Source organism: Phoca vitulina, unplaced genomic scaffold (assembly GCF_004348235.1).
Source record: "Phoca vitulina isolate PV1807 unplaced genomic scaffold, GSC_HSeal_1.0 scaffold12, whole genome shotgun sequence".
Taxonomy (NCBI): Eukaryota; Metazoa; Chordata; class Mammalia; order Carnivora; family Phocidae; genus Phoca; species Phoca vitulina.
In genome coordinates, this window is record NW_022589715.1 from 30,471,685 (window position 1) to 30,495,731 (window position 24,047).

Genomic DNA, 24,047 nt, shown 5'->3' on the forward strand with positions numbered 1-24,047 from the left:
TCATGAGCCCTGCTAGTGTTGACTAGTAGGCAACCAGAAGCAGCTGGACACTTACCTTCCGCGAGCCCCATCAGTGACCGCCCTGCAGCAGCTTGGCCCACCCGAGCGGGCCTACCCTGCTTCAGGGGATCAGGATGGCTAAAAGCAGCGAGAACAAAATCCATTCAGTCACCCCCAGGTGATCCCCTAGAAGGGCTCCATCGATAACTGCTACTTCACAACACAGGAATGGAATAAAGGAACGTGCAGATCCTAGTAGAAATATTGTATTCATTTTGAGGACTGCTATGTTTTAAGGCAAATGTCACGCACACAAAAAAGAGATGAACAGTATTTGAACAGTATTTATGACAACACGTTAGAAGAGCGGGGAAGACAGCTTCAGACAGTGAGAAAGTGGGATATTCCCCAGCCGGGTCCCTCCTGGTCTGATTGCTCCTACAGACTGAAAACCAGGGAGGCACAGGGCACCTTCTTCCTCCCGGCGCAAGGGGAGCCATCGTGGCGGATTCCTTACAGAAGCACCTGCCCCAGGCCCCGGCACTCTGCCTACCGCCCTGCCGGCTTCAGGACAGAGGAGGCACGCTCATTGGATGGGCAGCTCTAATTTTTACGTTTCGTGGAATTTACTTTTAGACACAGGAAAATCAATTTGCAGAAGCCACAACACTGTGGTTAGTTCACCTCTATCCAAATTCAAACTTGCTTGGATTGGAGCTAAAACAATGTGGATACACACATGCATACAAGCATTTGTGTGCATATAGAACCATATCTATATATATGTGTGTGGAAGAAGGAAGGATAAGATCTACCAAAGGCGAAGGCGGAAAAACAGTGAATGTTCATTTGCAATTTGGGATCAAACAATGTGATTGTTTCCCCTTTCAAAACAGAAGGGGATCAGCGAGGAGCCAGAGGGTCAAGGTTTCCAGGCAGCTCTCAGCTCAGTTCCTGGTCCCTCTTGGCCTCACAGGGGATGGGAGCGGCTTGACTGGTTTAAAGAGGGGCCTTCCCACTGGCTGGGCCAGCTCTGTGCCCATGGCTCTTCCCCACTCCTTCCACTCAGGCACACACCCCCAATTTTAAAACGGAGGAGCTTGACTGCCTCTGTCCCCGCCCACCCATTCTCAACAGCATGGACACACATCTCCAGGGCGTGTTCCCCTTCTGCAGGGTATGGGGGACAGCCATGCCACAGCAACAGGGAAAACAAGAAAACGCACGAGGCCAAACATCAGGAGCTGTTAATGGCCCGTTGTGGGGTGGCCGAGCCGGTGCCTGGGGTCTGGGAGTCACAGGGCAGCCAGGGACCCGGAATGTGCTGCCAGATGGGGTGGTTCATTCAGGAACACCTGAACAACATCAGGAAGAGGTCGCACTTGATGCTAGCAAATACCTACGAAGAGAACAAGCGGCATGATAGAGGTGCTAACGCACACAGAGAACGAAGTTCTGCTCAGAGAAGCTGTCTTTACCAGGAGCATGAGGCCTCCGTGAAGAAAGGTATCATTTGGGTAAAACATAAGAATAGCAAAGGGGTGTTAGCACTTGATATCCAAGAAGTGAAAGGGGTGTTTTCATGGATTCACTCAGTTTGCCTCACCAAATCCCTCTGAGGTAGGTAAGAGGCAGGTGACAACAGCCCATTTTACAAATGGGGTAAAGTGAGGCCCAGGACTCGCTGCAGGTCACACCATGGAGACAGTAACAGCCACAGTGAAAGAGCATTCTTGTGCCTTTCGGTCTCCCTGTCCTGGCAACACCGGTCTTCTTGAAAAAGCCCCCTCACCTAGATTCAGACCAAGTCAGCAGGTATCTGCAGGAACGGGGACATTTGGCTTACAGTTTTAAACTCTTGATCTACTGGCAGGAAAAGAAACCGAGCCCACAGCAATCAGCCAAAGCCAGGGGACCTGGGGACTTGGGAATGGGGGCAGCCCACCCCACCCCAATTAGTGAGTGGCTTAAGTGTTTTCATTTTTGTTTTTGTTTTGCACAGTGCAGCATTTTAGGGGGCTAGCTGAATTCTAAGAATGGATTGATAAACCAGCAGGTCCTGAATGTGATGATCATGGAGGAAGAGGCCCCTCTCGGGCCTGTTGCCAGATCAGATCAGAGTGGATGGGGATAAAGCTACAGTGTTGTCAGAGGCCAGGTCCTGGAAGCAGAAAACTTCCGTCGGGCTGGGACGAGACTGAGGACGACTGTGTGTACCTCTGTGTGTGTGTCTGTCTGTCCTGACAGGGTGCTTCCCTTACCCTTGCCGGCTACACCTCCCCCTCCTTTCTCTGACCTCAGCATTGAAACTGTTTATTTCATGCCATTGACCAGAGACCCCCACAGTGCTAAGGCCATCTGGAGTATTTCTAACTGGACCACCTGCAGTGCCTCCAAGCCTACCAGCAACCGGTGAATCAGAACCAGCCACACCTCGAAGTTCGAAATCTCAACACCTCGAGTCGCAGCTCAGTGAATTCCAGCCAAGGGTAAGAATTTGGGAATTTTTCCAATTACTCTGGCTCACGAGGCAGCGTGACAGAGGACTGTAAGCCCCCTACGTCTGCCCAGAAAGCCCCCGCGCGCAGTGAAGGGCACATGTGCGTTGTTCCAAGCGCTAACCCACCCGGCCCTGGGAGCCCACGCCTGCAGCTCCAGGACGGGCTTCCGAAGCACACGCAGTTGCACCTGGACATGGATCAAGCCATATGGCAGAGCGTCCTGGTCTCCGGGAACCAGTTCCTGCCGGGAAGCCCAATGCCTGCACGGAGGCGCAATCCTCGAACCGGTGACTGGGCCAAAGCATCGCTTAGGGCTGAGAGTCGGTGAGCACGGTGCCCAGGCCGGCTGGCCGCCCTCCCACGGCGGGGCGCCACCACCCCGGGGGGCCAGCCCGGAGCCAGCCCCCTCACAGAACCGACTCCTTGGATTCCAGTTCCGGGGCGCTGACTGCGGGGCCAGCGGGGTTCTGGTGCGTCACCAGGGGCGACGTCTCCTCCTCCGATTTGCAGTTGGGGACGGCCTCCACCTTCACTTCGCTCAGCTCCTGCTCCCCTTTCTTCATGGTCTTCTGATTGAGGTGGTGGAGAATGCCCGCACCCAGCGCGTCCCCTTCCACGTTCACCACGGTGGTGGTGCGGTCCCTGCGGGGGGAGAAAAGGCAGGCGTTGCCGCGGCTGCCGCCGGGCCGGGCCACCACAGCAGCCTGCGCGCCCTCGTCGTGCTACCCGGGGCCAGGCCTCACTGGGCTCTAAACGGAGTTTCTGTCAGGCTTTCTTATTCTCAGGAAAGCAATAGACCCTGACTGTGGAAAACCTGGAAAGAAGAGAAGTATAAAGAAGAAAACAAGTCACCCACCCACACTTCACAACTCCCAGCGAATCTAGTCACATCTTTCTCTGTATGTATTTTATGTGGAGTAGACACCATGGTATGAGAGTCCCGCGTAGCTGGGACGCAGAGTGTAGACAGGGTTTCGGACCCAGCTTCTCTCCTGCTCAGCAGTACACTGTGGGAACGCCCTTCTTTTTCTCGCCCCAACACCGTGTCTCTGCTCAATGTTCAACTTCGCACGTATTCCATGGCAGTTGGCAAACACCGTCTCATAGCACTGTCCTTTCCAGGAGCTTGTCTTCCCACAGATTAGTCCAATCACCACCCCATCTCTCCTGGGGCTCAGAGCAAGTACAGTGCCCGTTTTGGGGCAAGGAGTGAACTCGCCTGCACGCACCGGAGAAGCTGAGGGCTGTGCAAGCAGAGGCTGCGGGGTGGTGGACGGCTCATGTGACTTCAGGTCTCTCCTGGGCAGTCTGCCTGGTGCCCTGTTCCTGACTAACTGCCTCTTAAGGGCCTGCCTTCCTCATGCAGAGGCAGCTGGCTGAGGAAGCAGACGGGGCCTCTGACACTCTGCTCTGGTCCTGTCCAACTCACCAGCTCAGGGACTGAGTTCCCTCTGATGAGCTGTGTGGACAATGTGGGTCTCTGCTGCACATTTCACCCTCCTTGTTCTGAGGAACTGTACGGATTCTGAGAATTCCTTTCAAATTTCCAGGGCTTACACAAAAGGTTGGAAACCACCATTCCCAACCACAATGGGCAGAGCCACAAGCCCAGTGCCAGACTCCAGCGTTTAGGTGATGCCGTGCCTGGCTCTGGCTAGCTGGCCGGCAGTGTCTTTCTTCACTAATGTCTACTGAATGCTTTACCACAAGCCTGGAACTCTTCTATGCACTGTGGATATGCTAACTTAGTTCATCTCCAACACAGCTCTGGTGTAGCTTCTATTATTATTCCCATTTGACAGGTGAGCGGATCAAAGCACAGAACAGTTCCTATCACACAACTAGTAAAGCTGGGATTTGAACCCAGGTACCTGGGCTCCAGGGCTCCAGGGTTTCACTTTCTTATCCATATGCTCTACTGCCCAACATTAGTACCTCAGGTGACCTTCCCTATATAACAAGTACTGTTTACACCTAAAGAAGGTATCACACAACTCAAGGAATCCACACTCAGAATCAACACTCACTGTCCTATGCCCTTATAGGAGCCCTGGTGATGGTGGCCTGAATCACACCTCCTTCCTAACTCCTCTTCCCCAATCCACTCACATCAGCTGGGTTCATCTTCACTTCCCTCGCCGAAATCACTTGCATGTTCCAGGCCAAGGACAATCATCCCCAAAGGCTCACTGCTCCAATGGCTATGACCCCTATGCAGCCAACAACCTCCATTAGACCCTCGTCCTGCCTGTGCCTACCCTGGGGGCCCAGCCTGGGTCTTGGACCCCCATTTTCCTGGATGCTCAAACCAAGTTCTCCGTAATGACATTTCATGGTCATTCATGGCCTTTGACTCTTACCCTGTTTAATTTTTCCTAGCTCTAAATTTTGTCTTGCTTGGGACACCTGGGTGGCTCAGTCGGTTAAGCGTCTGCCTTTGGCTCAGGTCATGATCCCAGGGTTCCTGGGATCGAGTCCTGCATCGGGCTCCTTGCTCAGCGGAGAGCCTGCTTCTCCCTCTGCCTCTGCCCGCCACTCCCCCTGCTTGTGCTCATGCTCTCTCTCTGACAAATAAATAAATAAAATCTCAAAAAAAAAAATTCTGTCTTGCCAGCTCAACTGTAGGCTCCTTCACAAGGCATGTTTGAAGTTTCTCCGCATACCCCAGACCCAGCAGGGTGCCAAGCTCCTACGGAAGTCAACACAGACTTGCTTTTATTCAGTGCCCTTAGGACTTGCTACTTACACAATCCAGTCCACAGCCAGGATCAGAGAAAGGTCATGAGTGGGCAGCCCGATGGCCTCCAGGATAATGGCGATGGTGAGGACCCCTCCAGCTGGCACGCCGGCCGCGCCGACACTGGATGCTGTGGCTGTCACTCTAGGGGACGGCACAGAAGACTAGCCATTGACACAGAGCATGGTGTGAGCACAGAGAAATGCAATATGGCAGCTGTGGCTTAGAAACCGCAAACCACACAACCCTAGGTGCCGCTGGCTGAGCCCTTCAGAGATGATTCACTCTCTTCAAGTAATGAACTCACGCTGTCATTCTCCAAATGGGACCCCCCCACCCAAGTCATGGTGAGATTGGTATTCCTGGGGTGTTTCAAAGGAAATCACACACATAACGACAAACCTCTGAAGTTTTGACCCAGACCTGAAGATGAAGAATAATGAACTTACAGAATCGTGAAAATCTGTCCTGCTTTGAGCTCGATGTTGTTGAGCTGGGCAATGAACACCGCGGCCACACACTGGAAGATGGCTGCCCCGTCCATGTTCACAGTGGCCCCGATGGGGAGGATGAACCTGCTGATCCTCTTGTCCACACCGTTGTTCTCCTCAATGCACTTCATCATGGAGGGAAGGGTTGCTGAGCTGGAAAGGGAGAAACGGCCAACCATGACAAGAGTCCTTCCCAGCCTGGCTAAGAGACTACTCAGCTCAGACCCAGGAACAGAGCAATTAGCACCATCCCACTGTCTGGTTTTCTTCCCTTGAAGTAATACTTCCCAAAGTATTCAATATCTGACTCCCTAGATTTACCTGTTATGTTATTTACCTGGATACACCTGTTCCAAATATTTCAAGAAACACCACATCACCTCATGGTGCAAAATGGTCTCAAGACAGCAAAGAACTATTTATTCTACATGCGCATCTCCTCTCTTGAATTGTTCCCCCCAGCAGTCAAAGGCAAACTATGACTTTTTTTTCCTTTTAGGCCAAGAAGTAGCAAGGGCTGTGAGAGCCTGGAGAGGACTATGTTCCTGGATAACTGGAAGAACAAGCCCTGCTCTCTCCAGCTAGCCCCGCGGGTGGCTGCCACAGCTGAGAAGCAGATTTGTTTCTAAGCCAGAGAAACTTTCCTCCCTAATTCTTTTTACCATCACCACCTTATCATAGAAATAGCCATTCAGGATGGGAGGAAACATGCAGCAGAGAGGCAAAAACCAAATGTATGAATGCAATGTGCAGCCATCCTTTGAAAGTTTTCTTTAACATACTTGGAAAGCCCAATTTTTTGGAAGCATTTCCAATAATGACAAGGTGCATCTTTTGTATTAATTAGATAATCCCACAATACTGTGGACTCCCAGAGAGCTAAGCACCCATTCCTCACCGTGATGCCTTGGTCTTATTTTCTAATCCATGTATCCAGAGGGAGAATTGGGCAGGCATCATTCTAGAAACTTCCCTGCAATGCATTTTGAGGTAAGTGGTTGCCTTCTTTTACTAATTAGGGTGAAGATCCACAACTGAGTTAAATAATGATCTGACCTCTAAGGAGCATGAAGGAGAAGGGAATGAGACAATCCCTCATTCTGGCAATCCCAGAAACCCACTTCCATAAAAGTGTGGGCTGGTAATTCAAAAAACCAGACAAGACTAATTTATAGTTTTCAATAAATCAAAATACGCCAAACGCTGGTTGTGCAGCTACGCCCGGACTCAGCTGGTCCCACGGGACTAGGACTCAGAGCAGCCGAGGGCGCCTGAAACCCACTCACCTAGAGCAGGTGGCAAACGCTGTTGCAAATGGCGTGACGAGGCCCAGGAGGAACCTGAATGGGTTTTTTCGCGTGAAAACAAAATAAATAAGTGGCAGAACAATTCCTCCATGAATAAAATGGCCCAATATAGATGTGAAGATATATTTTCCAAGGCTGGTCACCAGCACGATGATGTCCTTCATTTCCAAAATCTTGCTTCCGACCAGGAACATGATGCCCACGGGTACATACCTAGGGCATGAGCATAGGTACCTGTCAGTAAGAGTGATGTGATGATGGGACCGGGACACGCAGGCCCTTCTTGAATACACAACACAGGGACTTTCAACTAAGTGGTCTTCATTTCTCCCTAGGATGATGCTAAGGGCGCCTGGCTGGTTCAGTCAGTACAGCATGCAACTCCTGATCTCAGGGTGGTGAGTTCGAGCCCCAGATTGGGCGTGGAGCCTACTTAAAAAAAAAAAAAAAAGAAAGAAGCTCTCTCTAGAATCATCCTGAGGAATTGAAAACGATGGGCCCATTTTATAGGCTGTGAAGCTGAGTAGAATAAACATGATAAATCACCATGGGTAATAGAGTCAGGACCAGAATCCAGATTTCTTTCTCCTTGGATATATTATGTTCTTAACAGAGGGATGCTACCAACCACACGGGCTCCAAAATGAAAAGCCGAGGAACTCCTCAAGATCAAAGCCTCTGGGACTGAGAACTTGACTTTCAGCCTTGGTCAGGCTTGTTCTGAGAACTTAGAAACACAAAAGACTAACACCTATTTTGCAGAATTGCTGTGATACAGAACTGAGCCAAAGCTGGGACTTTTGTTAAGTTTTAAATTCTTTGTGGTTTGGAAAACATGATTCCGTGGGAAAAAGTCATTAACAATGACCCTCAGGGAACACTCCTCGAACGTGGAGATTTTTTTAATGGCAAGACGGGAAGAAGAAAGGGAAGGAATGAACTATGGGAGCCACAAAACCCCAAAGTCAGCTGTTTTAAATTAAAATAAATTTAGGAAGAATTTTATAACCATTGACTTTATTTGTAAGTTTCAATTACATAGATAATAATATCACATAGTTCAAATTTGAAAGGGTTCAAAAGGGCGAATAAAGTCTCCCTTCCACATCTGCCCCCCAAGTACTGAGTTTGTTTCTACCTTTACCTTATTCTTTTTAAATATTAGCCTCAAAACTGAAATACTATAGATTATCTTGCCATTGTTCTGCTGATGGACCTCCAGACTATTCCCAGGTTTTCATCATTGTAAACAATGCTGCAAGCAGCCTCTTTGTGCCTACCTGCCTGTGTTCTCTAGGTAGAGACACCAAGAAGTAAAACTGCTGAATTATGGGGTGTGCATATTTTAAATTTTAGTAGATATCAACAAATTGTTCTCTAAAGTAGCTGTTCCAATTCATATTCCCACCAGCTGTCCAGGAGAATAATCTTTTCCCTGAACCACTGGTTCTGACCCAGGGATGATTCTCCCCCTGTGGGACATTTGGCAATGTCTGGAGATATTTTTGGTTGTCATAACTTTGGGGAGGGGTGTCACTGGCATCTAGTGGGTAGAGTCCAGGGATGCTGCTAAACACCCCAACGTTCGCTCAAAACTATCCTCACTCTTATCAACGCCTAATAAAACCAAACTTTTCATTTTCCTAATCCTAGTAAGTTGGGCATCCCTTAAAATGTTTATTGATCATTCAGGTTTCCTCTTCTATGAATTGCCTGCTCACATACTTTGTCTACTTTCTAATAGTATATTCAGTCTTTTTTCTTTTTCAACAACCAGAACTCTTTGCATTAGTGCTTCTCAAATGATCTTTGGTGTATTTCTATCCAGTTGGTCATGGACCATATTCTTATAAAAGACAACAGAAATAAAATATTAGAAAAGTGATCATGTGCTTGGATGTTGCAGCAATATGAAATTGCTACAAAAGTTTCTAAACACTTATCCTCAATTTCCCTATAAATCTCATTGCAGCCAGATAAACAGTATGTGAACTTGTACCAGTCCTCTGGAAACTAATGCTTTGAGATGTGTGTGTGTGTGTGTGTGTGTGTTCATGTATACATTATATGTAAATATATATAAATTTTTTTCAGTGTCTTCTTTTGTTCAAGGTATCTTTTGTATGCAAACATTTTATATTTTGATGTAGTCAAATTTGGCAGCTTTTTATGGCTTTTACTTTTTGCATTCCATTTAGGCAGTTTCCATACCCCTATGTTTTCTTCTAATACTTTTAGGGGACCCCCTCTCCTCCTTTCTTCCTTCCTCCTTGGATGGTTTAATGCATGGGTTAGCACCCTGAATTTTATTGGAACAACCACATTCATTCATTTATAAATAGTCTACAGTTGCTTTCATCCTATAATGGCAGAGTTGGTAGTTGTGACAGAGACCATATGGTCTGCCAAGTTTGCTGAGCCTGTATTTAATCAACTGAGGCATTATTTCTGTGAATAGTGCAGGATAGGCAGGTGCTTTGACATTACAGTAGGTAATTAGCAAAGGCAAGATAGCAAAAGAGCTGCTACTGGAGATCCCTCTCAAACCTGGTTGAGATCCTTTAACCAGGTAAGGCATTTTAAACCCTAATTCTGTGTGAGATGCACTTGCTGGGCAACAGATCTCCCACTGCAGTCAAACACACAGCAGGACCTGCCTTACTGAACACCCGCTTATATAACTAGTACATCGAATTGAAGGAATGACTATAAATTGGTTTTCAGATTGAAAACAAATGTCTTAACATCGCAACATCACTTTCTTGCATAATTTCCTTTAATCCAAACTTTGGGAGGATTTTAGACTAAAAAAAATAAGGGAAAGGGAAAGAACCTGACATGTGATGAAAACACTTTTTCCTTTCTGAAAATATTTTTCTCCCCAGAACAACAGCAGTCACATGAACAGTCATGTTTGCAATGATGGAGTCAGACTCTGGAATTTTTGATTGAGGAAGATAAACACCACCAGTGGGGGCTCTGGACTTGGCCTCCCCTTCAATTCCAAACTTTACTACCAAATTCCAGTCTTCTGTCCTAAGATCTGCCACCCCCATGCCATCTGAGAGAGAGAAGTTGTGGGATAGTTAAGGGTTGACGATAAGGAAAATGCTTCATGTATGAAAGGATAAACTACATTTCTGGACAATGTACCAGTAGAAGCTAAAACCCACAGAAGTTTGGTTCAAGTAAAACAGCAAGATGAAGCCTTTGAGGGATAGGCACTGGAATTGGTATGATTTCTGAGAAGTCACTTTGAGACCTCTGGTCAAATTTTTACTTGTTAGCCAGAAATCAATCCAATGGTTTTTATTTAACAACTGTGCTTTTATTGATGTTACATAAAGAAACATTTATGTGAAAAGAGACCATTCCAAGTTTATATATGCATGGGGTGAAAATGAATTTGTCTTCCATGCTGTGAAATATTATAGGAAGGGGCCCCTTTGAAGCTTGAAGTCTACTGTTTTAAGATAAATAAGCCTTATTTTATGTGGCAGGTAGCACACTTATGGAGTTCATTGCCCCACAAGATGATATGGGCATCCCACATGCTATGGATAATGGGGGACACTCATAAATAAATCACCAGTGATAGAACCATAAGGCGTCCCTGTGGGTGTTGAAGAAGGGACTGGTAACTATGGCACATGCCTGATTCTCTGAGGTCCTAGACAAGAGGAGAAACTGTCTCCACCTCCACAAGCCCCTGTATCACTGTACCAAGTTTGGCCCATGGTGCATCAACCATAGGCGGGCACTTAGCCGGGCAGCCCCACAGGGGTGCCCTAGGACAGCAGACTTAGGTTCTTTTCTGGATGGCAAAAGAAATGAGAGGGAGAGTAGCAGGCGGGCCAAACTTACCACATAATCCACGACACCAGCACCATTGTCGCCTCATTGAAGGCATTAAAGAAACGGATGAGCTCTTCTCCTTCAGAGCCGAGTTTCTTTAGGGCCACTCCTAACACTAGGGCAAAGAGGACCAATCCTAAAATGTTCATCCCTTCGATCTCGGTGCCAATGGGAATCTGTGGGATCAGAGGGGACAGAGGGTCTAAGTTTACAACAGATGAGTGAGAATTCAAGTAGTGGTTGGACAATCACTTCAAAGGGTTGCTTTTATTTTATTTTATCAAGTAGCATTTTCAACTCAGGACTTGAACTCATGACCCTGAGATCAAGACCTGAGCTGAGATCAAGAGTTGGATGCTTCACCGACTGAGCCACCCAGGCACCCCCCAAAGGTTGCTTTTAAAAGAAGAGCTGGTTAATATAACATTGTATGTCAACTACACTGCAGTAATAAATACAAAAAAATAAATTAAAAAAAAATAAAAGAAGAGCTGGTTGGTGAAAAGTTCCTTCAGATCGAGAGTCAATGATTTTAACTGTGCCTCCCAAATGTCAACAAATCTTGTTGCTAGACTGTTACTGTGGCCTCCTAGCTGACAAATTTCACAAAAGATTTTCAGGATATTCTTTCCTGAGTCACTGACTTAAAATAAAATATATGGATATACTATATTCCTTATTTTTTTTCCATAATGCTCAATCTCACTACTACAAGCATACATTGGACAAACGTATTATTCCATCAAAATACATGAAATTCTGAACGGGAAACATGTATCAGCATGGTAAAAAGAGAAAGAACATTTTTACCATAGATCTGAGTTCTAGTCCCAGCTCTGATATTAAATAACTTCTCTGACCTTCAGGTCCTTCATCTGCAAGAGGAAGTGATTTGGACTAACTAGTAGCTTTCAACTTTTTTTTTTTTTTAAGTACAACTTTTCCTCAAAGAAAGGCTGGTAGAGCTCAGAGCCCCTCAGCCCTGAGAAGCTGTATGTGTGGGGATGGGGAAAGGGCGAAGTACTTCCCTCTTCCCATGACAGCTCTGTAGCAGCACTGAATAATCCTTGGTTATCTTGGTCCCTCTCCTTGTCCTTCCAGCTCTATCATGAAGGCTGGGACCTTACCCAGTGTCCAGCCGATAATGGCTACTCAAAAAATATGTGTGAGTGAATGATGGCTATAGTGAGTTAAGCCCCTGAGACAAGTTCTATGTGTAGAGATAGGTTAAATCACCTATTAGTTATATTTCAGGATAGCAGAAGGGGTGTTATAAAATATTTTTTGAAGAAAGGGACATCAGTTCCAATTTGATGAAATGGATCTGCTAAAGATTACAATGCTGCACAGGCTGGCCTTGGGCCATGTTGGTAAATAACCTAAGGAGCAAGCCTAATTATGTTCTTCAAATAAATAGTTCCTTCAAACCCCAGAGTTTTCAGCCCTGCTGAGAGGATGCATCTTGTATGCTCCTTCAGTTAAAAAGCATTATTTGCTTTATAAGTTACTAGCCACAAGTGATCTTATAAAGAGCTTTACCTTCTCATGGGTTACATTTCCAGAGCTCGTGTTGTGGGTCACCTCTCTATAATCAGTTGCATACTGGGAAAAAGAGAAAGAAGAAGATGCTGTCAGTTCACAGGTGAAGGCCGACCAGAGAATCTGAGAGGACTGCTGGACCTCTTGCTACTCTTCTTATTCACTCTGAGCGTTCTGGGAATTCCTCTCTTGGTTGGCCTAACGAGGGCCTCTGAGAACCGTACAAAAGTTACTTAAGACCAAGGCAGCATACATCCCAAGAGGCCTCTGAGTTATTTAGGGACCCACACCATTAGGGGCAATGATTTGGAGGAAAAGGTCTGCACAATTTCATGCTGAGAGTTTGATATTTCAAACACCTGACACTTTGAACTTTGGTATTAATTTCATAATGTCGAAGTTCACTTTTCAATGTGTCATTTTATTTTCATTCATATGTTTATGTTCCACTTTGTTCCAGAATTTATTTGAGCTTGACTGCTTTTCAGCATCTACTCCTTTTTTCTTTTTTTTAAAGATTTTATTTATTTATTTGAGAGAGAGAGAGTGAGAGCATGAACCAGGTGTGGGGGAGGGGGGAGGGGCAGAGGGAAAGGGAGAAGAAGACTCCCTGCTAAGCAGGGAGCCCAATGCACGGCGATCCCAGGACCCCAAGATCATGACCTGAGCCAAAAGCAGACACTTAACCTATTGAACCACCCAGGCGCCCCTCAGCATCTACTTCTAATCGGCTTGGCCTCCGCTCTCCAAAGCAAAGGATGTGAGGCAAGATGGCATTTTTTGGCTAAGTCTTGTGGGAGACTCACTTATCAGAAGTGAAATGACTCTCCAAACTTAGGTCCTACAATTGACTTCACATACTTCTGCACAATGCATGCAGGTGTCTCCCTATGGCAGAATGCACGACTGAATGGAGTTTCTTATAAAATGCCTTTCCTGACCCCTTCTAAGGACACCTGGCTCTGAACTGTCAAGAGGAACCCATTATGGGGTACTGCTCTGTGCCTGCCTTTGATGCAGCCTGGTCTCTCTCACCTTTGATTTATAAAGCTTTCAGACAAGCAGAGGTGTTCAGCTATCCTGTGATTACAGGTGACAGGGGGAAAAAACCCACCCCATGTCTTCTGTGATAAGCACTGAAAGCCCCATAAACCTTTTGTTTTTTTCCTACCTCACATTATATATATAAGCCACAGCTGTACTTATATGCAGATTTAAAAAAAATATTTTATTTATTTATTTATTTGAGAAAGAGAGGGAGCGCACGAGCAAGGGGGAGGGGCAGAGGGAGAGGGAGAAGCGGGCTCCCTGCCGGGCTCGATCCCAGAACCCCGAGATCATGACCTGAGCCGAAGGAAGCCGCTTAACCGACTGAGCCACCCAGGCGCCCCGCAGATTTTTTTTTTTGGAAAGATAGAGAGGGAGAGGCTGTAAATAGAAACAGAAAAGTCTTTGCTTGGAAAAGGCAATGAGATAAGTCCATCTAATCTAGACCTTTATACTCCTTCTCCTCACATAGCATGGCTACAGGGATGTTACTTGCAGTCTTGCGAAAATTAGGAAAAACTAGAAACAATCTGAATGTCTATCAATAAGGGAGTGACAGAATAAAATTATGATATGCTCACACAGTGGAATAGGGCCATTAACATTATGCAGAAGGGCATTTACCGACATGAAGAAATGTTTATAATACGCCGCCTTAAAAAAGAGGTTAAAAACAGTATGTGTAGCATGTATACATCCTAACAAAACGTGTAGTACAATTGTTTTTATTTTTAAAACACGTGTGGCACATGCAGAGAAAAAACATATCTGAAGGATGTATACCAAAATGTTAATGGGTATCTCTAGGTAGTGATTATGAGTGATTTGTAATTTCTTCCATATTTTTGCACTTTTTAAAAAATTTTTTTACATGAGCATTTATTACCTTCATAATCAGAAAAAAAGATAAAAGTATATTTTTAAAAAATTCTAAAATATTTAAGGGATCCCCAAAATGTTATTTAAGAGTCTTTCTCAGGTGATATGAAAGGATGGTGGAACCAGTGGGATATTTTAGAAAACCTTTTTGTTTTTTGTCATTTCACTTGTTTTAACTCCAGGGTCCCCTCTACAAAAATTTAGGCCAGGGTTACCAAGTTTTGTTAACAATACTACCCCTCTCTGACCCACCTTACCTAACTCCATGGCATCATTTATACACCACCCCCATAAAAGTTTCTTATTTTTTGCAAAGCATCAAGCCTTACCGTACGGAAAGCGGCAACCACAAGATTTGAGGGAAACAGGTTTCTGTTGGAAAAGAAAGCACTTTGTCAGTGTTCTTAAAATTCAGCACTCAAAGTGTCCACTTTCAGATGCCCATTCCTGACAGCCTAACACACAGTGTTCCCTCTCTGTCCAGCAGTTACTGTGGTCCCTGCTTGATCCAAGCACCCAGCTAGGCCTCGGCTGCCGGGTCACAGTAGATACTCGGCGCGCACCGATTTTTATCCTTACCTCCATCATGGTACTCCAGAAAAACTGCATCACTTCCCCTAGAAATTAAAGCCTGTCGCAGTGGTTTTCAACAGTAGTGGTACTGCCCACTGGTGAAATCCAAGGGAGTGTTTTCATTGTCAAAATAACTGGGGGGCATTCCTACCATTGGGGAGTGTGTATAGGGGGGAGTGCCAGGTCCCAGCCATTCATTCTACTGAGTGTGGCCCTCACACTTTCCAAATGTCCTATATGACATACCTGTAGATGAAAGCCTTATTTATAATTACCTCAGCCTAAACTCATTCCAAAACAAGGTATTTTTTTTTTTTGCACAATTTGAACATACACTGAATTTTCTAGGAATGCAATTACTGTGCAAAACGTGGAATAAGTTTTCTTTTGGTTTGTTCAGAATGTTTCTAAAGATTGTTCATCTTTCAGGAAAATCACATCACCAATGGCCAATTGTAGGATCTGGGTCCTTAATTGCACACACTAGTATCAAGTACCAGCCGCATTTACAGCTGTCTCATTAACGGTGAACGTAAATTCAGAAGCAAACACCTAATTAGGATCTTTACATATTGAAACACATTAATTTTTATTATACTCTCCTTTTATCTTTCTGTTGAGTCATATTGATGCTTTGAAATTGAAATGAACTGAAATTCTATTTATGGATTTCATTTCAGGATGAAGGATTTTATAAAGTATTTGTTGTAAAAGGAGGGCAATAGGACTGGTCAAGTTAAGCTAGATTTTGAAACCAAAATCTATTCATGTGAACAGTTTTTATTGAGGGCCTCCTTTGGGTCAGGCTCTATGCAGGATGCTGGTCTTGATATATAACAAAATCCCAGTGATGGTCCATTTGTAAAAGACTGAATCATCCTTTACAATTATGCCAGACTTATCCATTAATACTTACTTCTGTGGCTGAGTTGTTTACCTAGCACTAGAATCTCTAGGCAACCATTTGCAGTGCTTTTTGTTTCAGAGGTAGGTAGGTCTGACTGCAACCCAGCTTGGCAAGCAATCTAAGACAGACTCCTGGTAGTTAACACCTTGTACGATACCTTCCCCTTGAGTGGTGGGGCCTATGACTTGCTTCTAGCCAATAGAATTCAGCAAAGGTGATGGATGTCATTTTCATGATTAGGTTACATAAAATTGGGGTTTCCTTCTCGCTATTAGACTTTCTTTATTGCAACTCATTCTTTATTAAAACTCATTGAACTGTCACCTAAAATAGGTGCATTTTATTGTGTTTAAATCATATCTCAAAATTGCGTAAAAGGCTAAAAAATAGGATATAGTACTAACTGCAAAGAATTTACAACCAAAAAAATACATACGTTCAAAGGGATGACTGAATTTTCTATAGCTCAGCTCTCAGATATTAATCCCTGGGAAGGCACCACCTGGGGGCAGCGAGACATAGCTCATGCATCCACAAAATCATTCTCCTTTTCCTTGTTCCTCCTGCCCATACATACAATGGCAAGGAGCTGAGGCTGTGAAGTAAAGTAAAAACACTTCTCTGCACCATTCACAGATTGTGCCTTTGGTGTTGTATCTAAAAAGTCATTGCCATAATCAAGTCAAAAAATGGGCAGAAGACATGAACAGACACTTCTCCAAAGAAGACATACAAATGGCTAACAGACACATGAAAAAATGTTCATCATCATTAGCCATCAGGGAAATTCAAATCAAAACCACACTGAGATACCACCTTACACCAGTTAGAATGGCAAAAATTGACAAGGCAAGAAACAACAAATGTTGGAGAAGTTGTGGAGAAAGGGGAACCCTCTTACACTGTTGGTAGGAATGCAAGTTGGTACAGCCACTTTGGAAAACAGTGTGGAGGTGCCTCAGAAAATTAAAAATAGAGCTACCTTATGAACCAGCAATTGCACTCCTGGGTATTTACCCCAAAGACACAGATGTAGTGAAAAGAAGGGCCATATGCACCCCAATGTTCACAGCAGCAATGTCTGCAATAGCCAAACTGTGGAAAGAGCCGAGATGCCCTTCAACAGATGAATGGATAAAGAAGATGTGGTCCATATATACAATGGAATATTACTCAGTCATCAGAAAGGATGAATACCCAACTTTTACAAAAACATGGATGGGACTGGAGGAGATTATGCTAAGTGCAATAAGTCAAGCAGAGAAAGTCAATTATCATATAGTTTCACTTATTTGTGGAACATAAGGAATAGCATGGAGGACATTAGGAGAAGGAAGGGAAAAATGAAGGGGGGGAAATCGGAAGGAGAGATGAACCATGAGAGATTATGGACTCTGAGAAACAAACAGGGTTTTAGAGGGGAGGGGGCTGGGAGGATGGGTTAGCCCGGTGATGGGTATTAAGGAGGGCACGTACTGCATGGAGCACTGGGTGTTATACGAAAACAATGAATCATGGATCACTACATCAAAAGCTAATGATGTATTGTATGGTGACTAACATAACATAATAAAATAGAATTTAAAAAAGTAAAAAGTTATTGCCATATTGAAGGTCATTTAGGTTTTCTATGTTTTCTTCCAGGAGTTTTAGAGTTTTCCGTTTTACATTTAAGTCTGTGACCCATTTTGAGTCAATTTTTGTGAAGGGTGCAAGGTCTGTGTCTAGGTGTCGGATGTCCAGCTGTTCCAGCACAATTTGTTGAAAAGATTATCTTTGTGCCATTGTATCGCCTCTACTTCTTTGTCAAAGATCAGTTGACTATATTTACACAGGCTCTCTATTCCGTTCCATTGGTCTATTTGACTGTTCCTTCACCAGCACCACACTGTCTTGACTACTGTTGTTTTATGTTAAGTCTCATATAGTCGGGTAGTGTCAGCCCTCCGACTTTGATCTCTTCTCTGCAAGCTTCTTATTCCTCTTCCCTTTGGCTTTTAAACACAGACACTGCTGTGAATGAACTCTGGCTTCCTTACTCCTGAGCTCTCCTGCGTTCAGGCATCAGCTGTTTGTCATGTAAGCAGGTTTGCCTGCCCCTCAGAGCTCTGTCTTCAGGCACTTTTCCTAACTCCTCACATTCACACAATAACTCCGTGTGCTTTCAAAATAAGAAACATTTGAGCTGGAAGAGATTTTAGAGGTGGTCAAGATCAACACCCTCATTTAGCACATGGGGACACCAAGAACCCAGAGACATTAAGCTGGTACATCTCCCATTCATGCTCCACCTAGACTAACTGTCCAATACGGTAGTCATGTGGTTATTGGATACCTGAAATATGACTGGTGCTACGGAGGATCTGAACTATTTTATTTACATTGAAATGTCTTAAATGTAAACACTTGTGGCTAGTGTCTATCATACTGGACATTGTAGATCTGGAGTTTTGAGATCCAGAGTCTGGGAGTAAGAAGGACCAAATGGTCTTTCCATGCTTTACCTCTCCACAGTACCCAATTTCACTGGGCATTAGGGGGTATGAGAGGAGGCCGAACTTCTGTTAGTGGTGGTATACACACATGCAGCTCACACAATAAAGAACTTCAAAAATGTTCCTTCTTTATACATCTGGTACTGTTTGCTCTTCTGATCCTATTTAAATGTCAAGGGTGGTATGCATTTCCCTGTCCTATATGAGAAGAATGGAAAACAATTTACTTTTGCTTAGGTATATTTTTTTGTTCCAGAAATATTTCCTTTTATTTAAGTTCAAAAATTCTTTACTGAATTTATGAAAATTTCAAAGACTGTTCAGAACAGGATATGGCACGGTATGTACACCTGCTAAATATTTATCATCCTTAGTGTTTATTGTTATAGAGTTGGTTAACAGTGACATGCCCCTTCAGATCTTGGTACCCCCCACAAGGCTGGGAGCAGAGGAAGGGTTGGGTGTAGTGGGCTTATACTCTGGTGACAGTGGGGGGCAGGGGAGTAATCTACCCTCTTTTTAAGGCCCATATCCAGTTTTAGATTCCAGCTGGAAAGGTTAATGCCAGGCCCCTGGGGTGGGGATTTTTGGGGAAATAAGATTAAAAACAGCACCGATCCTCTGTAACAAGTGGCCTGAGGGCTATCCCTGAGGGGCTGGGACACTTGAGAATATTAGCAAGACACTCCAATATTAACTCACTTAATCCTCATAACAAATGTAGGTAGTAGACACTATTATTAGTCTCATTTTACAGATAAGAACACTGAGGCATAGAGAGGCTTAAAGACTTGTCCATACAGCTAGTAAGTGGTAGAGCAGGATTCAAACTCAGGTAGTTGACCCCCGTGTCTGCTTTTAATCACCCCCCATGCCGCCTCACTGGGTGTATGCTCTTTTCAGTCTCTGAACTATTCAGGGAGTCTCCTGGGTGGCAGAAGGAAAGGTGTCAAGGTAAAAGCTTTTATTATTTTTTTAAATAACAAGCTGCCACTTTTTCCCTTTAGTGACTAACTAGGCTGAGAAACCTCCATTAATGGATCCTTGTTAGATTTGCTAAGAGTCTTCTTCTTGCCTATAGAAGAGAGACGTAGGCATATGCCAAACAGCCTGCCATGGCCAACATTTAAAAGAAATTATTCACTATTCACTCCCTTGACTACGATCTAGGGGCTAATATTAGAGCTCAGCCTCCGACAGGTTTCTTTGAAGCTATTCAAGAAGTGTGTTCTTTGCAGGTTGAGAGGCATCATGTTCACACCAGTCCTTGACCAGGAAAGTAAGTCCCTCGTGCTTCCCTCTGTGAAGGGAAAGGCTCAAAGCACTGTCCACTGTTGAGAAAATGAGCACAAGAAAAAAATATAAGGCCTAGAAAACTGGGCAACAGGCAAAATCTCATTTGTGTCTACCAGGCAGGCACAGGGCTGCATCCTGCTAAGCTTTTGCAAAAGACAGTGGCCTGGGGCCAGAAGGAGCCCTCGGCCCCACCCAGGAGCTGTCCCTACCTGCCACCTCTGCAGATAAGCCTCTGGTTTTCCATTTGAAAACTACAAATTTTAACACCCAAGGGAATGTTAGAAGCCGGTGGTCTCAATCCTTTCCACTTATAGCGGAAGAAAATTGAGGTCGATGGTCAGCTTTGGAGACCACAAACATGCAATGCGGGGGGCAGGAATGCAGAAACTGGAATGTCAGAGAGGGTATGTGAGGATTTCTGCTCCCTTTTAGAATGGAAGGCTCTTCTGTGCTCAGTTTTGACTTTTCTACATTTTCCAAAATTCCCACGTGTTGATTTTTTTTTAAGATTTTTATTTATTTGAGAGAGAGAGAGCATAAAGGAAGAGTGAGAGGTAGAAGCAGACTCCCTGCTGAGCAGAGAGCCCGACGCAGAGTTCGATCCCAGGACCCTGAGATCATGACCTGAGCCGAAGGCAGATGCTTAACCGAATGAGTCACCCAGGCACCCTCCCCCTTTTTTCCCCACAGTGTTGATTCTGATAGTCCAAAACATAGTAACTGTTCACTTCTTTTTCTCCAAGTTCCATGTAGTTCCCAACACACCTAAAAACATTAGCTTCAAGTCATCCTGAGCTCCCCCAAACATTCCCCCCCACATTTATTCTCTTTTCTTTTAGACTATGAAAAGAGGGCCATGCCCATAAGTTCATGTGAAACAAACACAACTTCCCGATAGCTCTGTAATCCTGCTCCATTTATAACCAGAGTAAGCATAGAGTGGGCCAGCCCTGGTCAAACAGCTTTACAGACATAACTCATGTAACCCTCAGAACAATCTTCCGAGGCAGGTACTTTCATGATGCCCGTTACAGAGATGAGGAAGCTGAGACACAGATATTAGGGACATGCTCTAGGACTCACAATCAATAAGCCTTGTTAGGGACCAAGAAGTTCCATAATGACTGAGTTCCTCATAACCTGTTTCAGCGGCTCTTTGGTGCCGAAAGGACTGCGCCCTGCCTTTACCAAGGAATGTGCCCAGAGTCCCATAAAATCAGTATCTGTGGGGTTTCTTTGAAGGAAGCAAATTTAAAACTTTGACCCAGGGACTCAGGAAGCACTTAGACATGGCTCAGAACTCAGTTCCCTCTCACAAGCTGCTCAATGTGAAGGCAAATCGGAACAGCAGTACACAGGCTTTCCTTCACTGACGGGGCTCAGGTCCTCTGTTTAGAGGAAGTGGGCATCTGCCCTGACCCAGATCATATTCTTACCTGATTCCCTTTTGGCCCAGAGCAAACATTTCTGAGACGGCAGACTGGACCAGCAGCATGGCACCATTACTATGGCATATTGACTTGGGGGAGGGAAGAGTGGGAGAAGCAGAACCCCGAACTGTGGGGCACAAGACCCATAGTTTTGCTAATCCTTCTTTCAATAAACCACTCTGTGACCTTGAGCAAATCACTTAATCTCTCTCTGTCTCAGTTTCCTCAGTCGTAAAACAGGATCATAGCACCTGCCCTACCTTTATCCGTGAGCAGCTGGAGGCTGGCTGTGGAAGCATTATGAAATGCTGCCTATTCCCAACAAGCCATGACAAAGGTTCTCTTAGTCCTTTCCTGCATCTGCAGCCCAAGTCACTGAAAAGTATGCACCCAGAAAGACCACTAAGCCATGATGCTGGGTCACCATTCGCTTCAGAAGCAGCAGCTGTAGGGGCTTGGATCTAAAACTAGAAAACCACGATCAAGAAATAAGATGTCCCTTCTGAGACAGGTGGTAATAAAGTAACCCCTCACCTTACCTTGCGCCATTTGGGGGCTACTGTCCCTCTTTTGGAGATAAAAGAATGCTACTGAGCCTCGCTCTGGGGTACCACCAGCAGATCAGAGCTGGGCATCCATACTCCCTTCCCTGGGCCACTGATCCCTGCAAAAAAGAATCCTTTAACCCCATAACCACCTTCCCTCCTGGGGAAAACTGACTGATACACTGAATCTAATAAGCCCAAAGCACTCTCAACCTCAGCAGACTTTGTTTTCAGCATCCACCTAAAAGTCCCAAAACTTTAAGGATCTCAGAAGACCAAATATCAAGTTGCCAGATACCAAAGACTGTGATCACATCAAAGTCCTCTTAGGCCATCCCCATCTGCCTTTTTGGTATGAACTTTTTGGTCCCCCTCATCGGAGGTTTTTGGGCTGGTTTTGTGTTTTGTTTTTGGGGGGTTTTTTTTCAATACAAAAGCCTTGGACTTTTTATTGTTGTTGTTGTAGTTTCAAATGAACACACTCTCAAGTGGCAGACATTCATCACATTTTCCAGAGGGAGAAAAGCAAATAGCAGGAAGTCAAGTCACTTTGCCCAGGATTTGCTGTTTTTTGTAGCCTCAGCCACGAGGAGCTCTGCCTCAGTGACTCAAGACAAAACATACCTCCAAGGCTCCGAATCCAGAATTTTCGGAAACCTGGAGGAGCCAGCTGAGCTCCTCATTCAGCTGAACCTGGCCAGGACCGTAAATGCCTCCAGGCTGCAGTTCTCCCATCTGTGAACTCTGGGCTAATGGAGAAACCAAGAGAGGCTGAGGCTTTGGATAATCCAAAAACGACATTGCATCTCAAGGGATAAAATGCAACTTCTAAGAATCACAAAGAGCAGGCAAAACTCCTTCCCCTCTAGAACTCACCCTTCCAGAAATAAAGCTCCTTGAAACCCAACAATACTCTACAGTGATCCTGACTATGGGGTGGAAGCAACCTGTCCCAAGCCCCCCGGAGAGCCATGTTTCTGGGCAGTGGGCCTCATACAACTAACCCCAGCCCTGTTATCCTTGGGTCCCCTGATAAGTCTTCAAAAATTGCCACCTTCCTCTCAGCCGAAGGGCTGAAACAGGGAAGGCCAGAGATTACAGGTGAGGATGATACAGGCAAAATTTAACTAATGCTCCCAACAGCTTTCGGGACCGCGCCGAGAAAACAGGGTGAAGATAATGGGGTATGGTTGGAACGTTCCTACTGGTAAGGGCGGCCAGATGGTACAAGGAGTACAGTACAGGTGGGACAGCTGCTCTTCCCTAACACTCCCACCTAATGGTAGGGCTGGTTCATCACCAGCAGCCAATTAAGAATGAACTCTTAGCAGTGTATGAAGGTGGTGTGTGTGTCTGTGTGTATGTGGGGGGGTGGGGGGGCGCACGCACTGGAATGCATTAGAGAGCTTGTGTCCCTCACTGTGCACTTGGCGACGTGGGGGGGGGGGCGTTACCTGGCCAGGTCGAGGAAAGAGTCCACTGTCTCTTTGGGGACCGGAGGGGACCCCGACTCCTCCAGCCCCAGGTCGCTGGACTGAAGGGTCTGCGCGCCAGACCCAGGCTTGATGATGAACGCCAAAGCGACAGCGAGCGCCGAGGCGCCAAGCGTGGTGAGGCCGAAGTAGGCGATGGCGATGCCGCCCAGGCGCCCGAGAGAGCTGGCGTCGAGGGAGGCGGCGCCCGACACCAGGCTGCAGACTACCAGCGGCAGGATGATCATGCGCAGCATGCGGAGCAGCATCTCGCCGGGGAAGGACAGGTAGGCGACCTGCGTGCGGGTGAGGCCAAGCCCGCGCAGCGCCGCGCCCAGGCCGGCGCCCGCCACCACTCCGGACACGGTGAACAGCACCAGCGCGTGCCGCCGTAGGAAGCCCGCGCAGCGCCGCGCGTGTCCCACCGCGGACCCGGGCGCGCCAGGCCCTGCTGCAGGCCCCGTCTGGGCGCCGTCCAGGTAGCCGTTGGTTTCGCTACTCTTCTCCATGGCGCTGCTCGCGGCCCCGAACTGGAGGAGGCGGGAGACTTGGCTCTGGGATAAGCCGGGCTCTCAATGAACGGATCAGGCAGAGCTGGCGACGTCCGCCGGTTGCGCTCCGCGGGTTCTGGGAGCCGGCCGGCGGGGAGCTCCCGGCGTGGGTGCAGAAGCAGGTGTGGAAAGGGCCAGGAGAGACGAGGGAGAGCAGGCTGGAGCCCCGGCCTGAGTGGATCTTGCCGCGCCCAGCCTTCCCACAGCGGCCACGGGCTGGAGATGATGCAACGCGGGAGCCGCGAGAGAGGACGCAGATGGGAAGAAGGGAGGGAGCCGGGAGCAGCCCGAGCCCGCCCCCTTCACACCCGCCGCCCCGCCCCCCGCGGCTTCGGCCAATCAGCGCCCGGGAGCCGCCGCCGCGCGCCCCTCGCCCTGGAGGCCGGCGCGGGGGGAGGGGCGGCAGGGCCGGGGGCGCTGCC

At 46.3% G+C, this 24,047-nt stretch overlaps 1 protein-coding gene across 1 annotated transcript; it reads right to left on the bottom strand.

Moving 5' to 3' along the window:
* Positions 1–250: 250 nt before the first annotated feature.
* Positions 251–23,901, bottom strand: SLC1A4 (solute carrier family 1 member 4). The gene is made up of 8 exons (XM_032410842.1): positions 23,057–23,901; positions 14,686–14,728; positions 12,431–12,493; positions 10,901–11,067; positions 7,016–7,249; positions 5,688–5,882; positions 5,248–5,382; positions 251–3,143 (listed from the first exon to the last, which is right to left on the bottom strand). The coding sequence occupies exons 1-8, from the start codon at positions 23,581–23,583 to the stop codon at positions 2,909–2,911; spliced, it is 1,599 nt and encodes a 532-aa protein (XP_032266733.1). The 5' UTR covers positions 23,584–23,901; the 3' UTR covers positions 251–2,908.
* Between the last annotated feature and the right edge of the window lie 146 nt (positions 23,902–24,047).